Source organism: Lucilia cuprina, chromosome 4 (assembly GCF_022045245.1).
Source record: "Lucilia cuprina isolate Lc7/37 chromosome 4, ASM2204524v1, whole genome shotgun sequence".
NCBI classification, from domain to species: domain Eukaryota; kingdom Metazoa; phylum Arthropoda; class Insecta; order Diptera; family Calliphoridae; genus Lucilia; species Lucilia cuprina.
The window spans coordinates 57,404,623-57,412,513 of NC_060952.1; the positions used below are offsets into that span (position 1 = coordinate 57,404,623).

The 7,891-nt window shown below is 31.3% G+C and overlaps 1 protein-coding gene and 1 pseudogene across 1 annotated transcript; one reads left to right on the forward strand and one right to left on the reverse strand.

Moving 5' to 3' along the window:
* Nucleotides 1-96: 96 nt before the first annotated feature.
* On the reverse strand, nucleotides 97-1,762 carry LOC111689487 (protein ANTAGONIST OF LIKE HETEROCHROMATIN PROTEIN 1-like). The gene is made up of 3 exons (XM_046950654.1): nucleotides 1,439-1,762; nucleotides 1,109-1,383; nucleotides 97-413 (listed from the first exon to the last, which is right to left on the reverse strand). The coding sequence occupies exons 1-3, from the start codon at nucleotides 1,684-1,686 to the stop codon at nucleotides 154-156; spliced, it is 783 nt and encodes a 260-aa protein (XP_046806610.1). The 5' UTR covers nucleotides 1,687-1,762; the 3' UTR covers nucleotides 97-153.
* Nucleotides 1,763-2,373: 611 nt separating this feature from the next.
* On the forward strand, nucleotides 2,374-4,061 carry LOC111689488 (annotated as a pseudogene).
* The last annotated feature ends 3,830 nt before the right edge of the window (nucleotides 4,062-7,891 follow it).

The following is a 7,891-nucleotide window of genomic DNA, read 5'->3' on the forward strand; positions in this document are numbered from 1 at the left end:
CATATAAAACCACGAAGGTTATTTATGTTTGTGTATTAAATAGGGAATCAAATGATTTTTTCCTTTCCTATTACAGAATATTAACAAGCTTGACTACAACGCAACCAATTCGTGAGAAAAATGCTGATGAAAAAAGTGCAGAAGCATCGTATTTTACACTTTTGGAAGAAGACCGCTCACAAAGCATTGAGAACCTTGTAGATGTATGTATTTATACAAATAAGGAAACATGACTTCGCTATTTGGCAATATTGTGTCCGCTGGAAAATTTATGTTTTCTGATCGCAATAGCCTTCCAAAATCCGACTGGTTTAGCACTCCACCGTCGCTTTGGCTTCCATAAGCACCTATGTCAACCGCAGTGAATGTGTAATTCGCATCGCACACACCCATTAGTAAAATGCTATATGTTCCTAAAAAACATAAATTTTAAATAACAAGTGAATTTATAATCTATATTTTAGTTTATAGTCTAGTCTATTATCTAGCCAATAGTCTAGTCTAGTCTATAGTCTAGTCTATAGTCTAGTCTATAGTCTAGTCTATAGTCTAGTCTATAGTCTAGTCTATAGTCTAGTCTATAGTCTAGTCTATAGTCTAGTCTATAGTCTAGTCTATAGTCTAGTCTATAGTCTAGTCTATAGTCTAGTCTGTAGTCTAGTCTATAGTCTAGTCTATAGTCTAGTCTATAGTCTAGTCTATAGTCTAGTCTATAGTCTAGTCTATAGGTCTAGTCTACTTTATAGTCTAATCTATAGTCTAGTTAATAGTCTAGTCTATAGTCTTGTCTATTGTCTTGTCTATTATCTAGTCTATGGTCTAGTCTACTTTATAGTCTAGTTAATAGTCTAGTCTATAGTCTAGTATATAGCCTAGTCTATAATCTAGTCTGTAGTCTAGTCTATAGTCTAATCTATAATCCTGTCTGTAGTCTAGTCTATAGTCTAATCTATACCCTAGTCTATAGTCTAGTTTATAGTCTATTCTAGTCTATAGACTATTATATGGTCTAGTCTACAGTCTAGTAAATAGTCTTGTCTATACACCAGTCTAGTCTAGAGACAAATCTTTTTTGATGATGGTAAAAAAAAAAAACATAAAACCATACCCTTATAATTGTAATAATTTGAACCTGAATGTGGTGGACATGTTATGGCGACGTGTTTGCCATCGATCGCCCCCACACAATTCGGCAAATTCCACATATTTTTAAAATCCTCCGCTATTCGCTCCCATTCATACGTGTTTGGTAAGGATAGGTAAATTCCACTTAATTCATTCCATATAACCTCACACGTTTCCAAAACAATTCGTCTTACTACGGTCACATACATTTTAAACGTCAATGAGAGGTATTGCCTACTAGTGCCATGTGCTAAATAACTGAATGGGAAACAATTATAGCATTATTTAATAACATACATAAATTTAAACTTACATTAAAGTTAGGAAGAGCCGACAGTCCGCTGGTATAGCTCTCGTTGAGTTGTTCTCAAGTTTATTCTTCAGAGTTGTGAGCAGACAGTCAAAGATGTCTGGAGACATGCTTGTTGCTATCCGGAACTGTTCATGGTCGCTATTTTTTAACTTTAGGAAAGTTGCGGCAAAAAAAACAGACACATCTCGTTCCAAGTACAAAGGAAGCACCCAAAATCGTCGTTTGTTCTTTTGGAGCTTATTGTACATACTTGTGGCACAATATATTATATTCACAAACTCAATTAATTCTATAAATTCTTTAAAATTTTCAATTTCATTTGCCTTTTTGGTACGAAATGTTTAATTCAAGTATTTTCAATCAAATGTTTTTATTTTGTTAACAGCTGATCAAAACAAATATTGGCGCGTAAAAAGCGTTGCATGTAACTTGAAGCGTAGAATGCGAAGAAGGTATGAAATGCACGCAACGCGTGGTGTGGACCTCCAGCTTTAGGAATTCACCATTTGTTAAGTAAGGCGAAAAATACATTTTATAAAGTTGGTGAAATTTAGGTTGTAGGTTTTCGTCTCTACTACCGTGTTACATTAATACTTTTATTAATATATCATTGGGAATTCATCATAAAAAAAGGATTGTTTAAACTATTTATGTTTCTTATTACGGTAGTAGAGACGAAAACCTACAACCTAAATTTCACCAACTTTATAAAATGTATTTTTCACCTTACTTAACAAATGGTGAATTCCTAAAGCTGGAGGTCCACACCACGCGTTTTCGCGTTAAAGCGTTGCGTGCATTTCATACCTTCTTCGCATTCTACGCTTCAAGTAACATGCAACGCTTTTTACGCGCCAATATTTGTTTTGATCAGCTGTTAACAAAATAAAAACATTTGATTGAAAATACTTGAATTAAACATTTCGTACCAAAAAGGCAAATGAAATTGAAAATTTTAAAGAATTTATAGAATTAATTGAGTTTGTGAATATAATATATTGTGCCACAAGTATGTACAATAAGCTCCAAAAGAACAAACGACGATTTTGGGTGCGTCCTTTGTACTTGGAACGAGATGTGTCTGTTTTTTTTGCCGCAACTTTCCTAAAGTTAAAAAATAGCGACCATGAACAGTTCCGGATAGCAACAAGAATGTCTCCAGACATCTTTGACTGTCTGCTCACAATTCTGAAGAATAAACTTGAGAACAACTCAACGAGAGCTATACCAGCGGACTGTCGGCTCTTCCTAACTTTATTGTAAGTTTAAATTTATGTATGTTATTAAATAATGCTATAATTGTTTCCCATTCAGTTATTTAGCGCATGGCACTAGTAGGCAATACCTCTCATTGACGTTTAAAATGTCTGTGACCGTAGTAAGACGAATCGTTTTGGAAACGTGTGAGGTTATATGGAATGAATTAAGTGGAATTTACCTATCCTTACCAAACACGTATGAATGGGAGCGAATAGCGGAGGATTTTAAAAATATGTGGAATTTGCCGAATTGTGTGGGGGCGATCGATGGCAAACACGTCGCCATAACATGTCCACCACATTCAGGTTCAAATTATTACAATTATAAGGGTATGGTTTTATGTTTTTTTTTTTTTACCATCATCAAAAAAGATTTGTCTCTAGACTAGACTAGACTGGTGTATAGACAAGACTATTTACTATACTGTAGACTAGACCATATAATAGTCTATAGACTAGAATAGACTATAAACTAGACTATAGACTAGAGTATAGATTAGACTATAGACTAGACTACAGACAGGATTATAGATTAGACTATAGACTAGACTACAGACTAGATTATAGACTAGGCTATATACTAGACTATAGACTAGACTATTAACTAGACTATAAAGTAGACTAGACCATAGACTAGATAATAGACAAGACAATAGACAAGACTATAGACTAGACTATTAACTAGACTATAGACTAGACTATAGACTAGACTATAGACTAGACTATAGACTAGACTATAGACTAGACTATAGACTAGACTATAGACTAGACTATAGACTAGACTACAGACTAGACTATAGACTAGACTATAGACTAGACTATAGACTAGACTATAGACTAGACTATAGACTAGACTATAGACTAGACTATAGACTAGACTATAGACTAGACTATAGACTAGACTATAGACTAGACTATAGACTAGACTATAGACTAGACTAGACTATTGGCTAGATAATAGACTAGACTATAAACTAAAATATAGATTATAAATTCACTTGTTATTTAAAATTTATGTTTTTTAGGAACATATAGCATTTTATAATGGGTGTGTGCGATGCGAATTACACATTCACTGCGGTTGACATAGGTGCTTATGGAAGCCAAAGCGACGGTGGAGTGCTAAACCAGTCGGATTTTGGAAGGCTATTGCGATCAGAAAACATAAATTTTCCAGCGGACACAATATTGCCAAATAGCGAAGTCATGTTTCCTTATTTGTATAAATACATACATCTACAAGGTTCTCAATGCTTTGTGAGCGGTCTTCTTCCAAAAGTGTAAAATACGATGCTTCTGCACTTTTTTCATCAGCATTTTTCTCACGAATTGGTTGCGTTGTAGTCAAGCTTGTTAATATTCTGTAATAGGAAAGGAAAAAATCATTTGATTCCCTATTTAATACACAAACATAAATAACCTTCGTGGTTTTATATGGTCGCGCAGAAACTCCATTTGCTGTTGGAATGGCCATTGGTTTTCCTCGAATTATGCAGCACTACCAGAGGCATGATAGCTCTTAGCACATTTTTTAACAAATCGGTCCCTCAGAGTCTTCCATATATATATATATATATATATATTATATTATATATATATATATATATATATATATTTATATATATATATATATATATTATATATATATATATATATAATATATATATATATATATATATATATATATATAATATAATATATATATATATATATATATATATATATTTTTATATATATATATTATATTATATATATATATATATATATATTTCTGGTCCCATACAAGGTCCACTCCCGAAAATCACTTAAATTAAGATATACACTATAACAACTAATATAGTATTTGGCTTACATACTATATTTTACACATAAATGTTATTTCAAAATTTTATTTCATGATCGGTCTATCCTTGGTCATAGCTCCCATACAAGGTTCCCTCCCGAAAATCACTTAAACGCACATAACGCACATACTTTTATATTCATTTCATTTTGGAGGAAAAACGTCGGACTTTCATTTGGGGAACTTGAAGGTCCCACATGAATTAAATAGAACAAATCTTATATCTAAGAAACTAAGAATCTCAAAAGTTTATATATCATGACAACTGTTACGCTTGCCTATAATATTACAATATTTTACTACACAAATTATTCGAAGTCAACAATATTGAAGCCATGCAAGCAGTAATATACGAACATGAAATGTACGCAAGCAGAGCATATATGTGCCGACGAAAACACGAAACAAAACGATAGTCGCGGCTTTGAGGTTACAATATTACCTATCAAACCTAAATATATTTAAGTTTGTCATTCCGTTTGTAATTTCTATAATATAATTTTCCGACCCTATAAATTATATATATTCTGGATCCTTATAGGTAGCGGAGATGATTAAACCATGTCCGTCTGTCTGTCCGTCCGTCCGTCCGTCCGTCTGCCTGTCTGTCTGTATGTTTGTTGAAATCAGTTTTTAGAAGACCCCAGATATCTGCGAGATCCGAATCTTCCATAATTCTATCAGACATACGACCGGCAAGAACGCTATTTAAAATCAGCAAAATCGGTCCAAAAATAACGGAGATATGAGCAAAAAACCGAGACAACCTCTGAAAATTTCATATAAAATTTAGATTTTTTATTCATGCTCAGACAGAAACTGCAAAAAAAAAACAAAATACATAACAATACGGTAAATATTGTTATTGTAATTTGTTTATAAAAGCAAAGCAGAGCAAGAGCAGCAGAGCAAGAGTAGCAGAGCGAGAGCAGCACTAATGTTTTGTTATTGGCTAGAAATATGAAATTAAGTATGTAGAGCCTGGATTAAGTGAGAACCTATAAAAGGGGACTTTCTGGTACTTTTTCGTTCTTCAAAAGGAATTTTTTGAAATTTCTATAATATTGAACCTAGAAACATGAAATTAAGTATGCATGGCCCGGATTAAGTGAGGACCCAAACAAGGGAGTTTTTGGTACTTTTTCGTTTTTCAAAAGGTACTTTTTGAAATTTCTATAATATTGAACCTAGAAACATGTTATTAAGTTCGTATATCCCGGATTAAGTGAGTAAAAGAGGACTTCTTGGTACTTTTTCGTTCTTCAAAAGGTACTTTTTACAATTTCTACAATATTGAACCTAGGAACATGTAATTAAGTTTGTATGGCCCGGATTAACTGAGGACCCATAGATGGGGACTTTTTGGTACTTTTTCGTTCTTCAAAAGGTACAAAAGGCTTTAAACACATCATGGTGAAGGGTATATAAGATTCGGCACAGCCGAATATAGAACTCTTACTTGTTTACTATAGGAAATGACTTATGGTCTAAAATTTAACATTTCATGTTGGACTTGAAAAATTATAAAATGTGAAAAATGTATGCAATATATAAGCAAATTTTATTTAGAAAATAATTGAAAACGTTTGTATCTATGTATGTCTTATGTATATTATTTCCATAATATGATATGCATGAAATAACGAAATTTTAATTAGAAAATTTTTTAATTGAATTATTGAATGTATGTATATTAAATTAATGTTTAATTTTTATGTGGATTTGTATTTACAATCAATAATATAATTAATATAATTAGAAAAAATTATATAAATACTTAGGATCATGTGAATTTAGATTTTAGATCGGAATGGTATTTTGGAACAATTATATTTATCTTTATAAGAAATAAATACGTTTTATTTTGCTGTCTTTAGTATAAAAAGTCCATCCTTCAGGTTTATGCTGTATAAAATCTCCCATATAACACTCGACAAAAATAATAATTTTAATGTTTTTTATTCGAATTTAATAGTAGATATTTCATGAAGTTGTACTACTATAGGCCTTTAAGCAAAGAGCTTTAAGAGTAAATACTAAACCAAATGGGCAGCCATTAACCCAGAAAACATGATTTGTATTTGACCATGTTCATCTTTTTTCTATTTTTATAAAACAAATGTACCTATAACCATACAAATTACAGTTTTCACTTTCCACTAATATTTCTTAAACCGCCTTTTTCCTAATTGGTTAGAATAACACAAAAGAGTCTTCGCTTCAAATCCTCACAGTGCTAAACATACACATTAGCCATATACTGATTTATTTATTACGGTGAATTAAGTATGTACCGACATGACCAACTAAACTTTCCTACTTTTAACAGGCTTTATTTTTGTCCATTGTTAAAATACCTAAAAACTAACATTTATGTAGAATTATTGTCTCACTAATGTTTTTCCAGGTCAAACACCAACATCCTTTTGTATCACATATCATAATACATCATTATTACAATCACAATTTAGCAAAAACAATAAAATCTTATTTTCAAAATATTAAAAATCGTATCAACAGAGAAGTAACCCGTTTTCACACTGTTCTCTCTTTTTACTAAAATGTGTATTGGTAGAAACTTTAAACGCTTATATTTCCGAAAATAATGAATCAATTTTGATCATATATAGATTCTGCAGTGATCTGTATTAAATAAAAAAAAAGAATCAAGAAAATTCGTCAAGTAATAGAGCCGGAAAATGTTCCCAATCGTTTTGGCTTTGCGTATTAATATATGTGCATATGTGGATACAAACGTTTTCAATTATTTTCTAAATAAAATTTGCTTATATATTGCATACATTTTTCACATTTTATAATTTTTCAAGTCCAACATGAAATGTTAAATTTTAGACCATAAGTCATTTCCTATAATAAATAATATTTAAGTTTGATAGTTCCTAAATTAAATAATATTTAAGTTCGCGACTATCGTTTTGTTTCGTGTTTTCGTGGGCACATATATGCTCTGCTTGCGTACATTTCATGTTCGTATATTACTGCTTGCATGGCTTCAATATTGTTGACTTCGAATAATTTGTGTAGTAAAATATTTTAATATTATAGGCAAGCCATATGAAATATATATGGGTATTATAAATATGTTAGCGAGTTGCTGCGTAATATATTGCATAAGAAAACATTTTATATTTGTCTGTTAGCTGTAATATGCAATAGCTTGTATGGGTAAACATTTTTAGCAAAAATACTAGAAATATTTCGAATGTGAGCAATTAAATATAATATATTCATAAAATATATTTAAATTTTAATATTGCATACGTATGCATGAGAGAAAATATGCATTTTCGTTACTAATATATTAGTAATTTTAATCACTGTTCGTATATA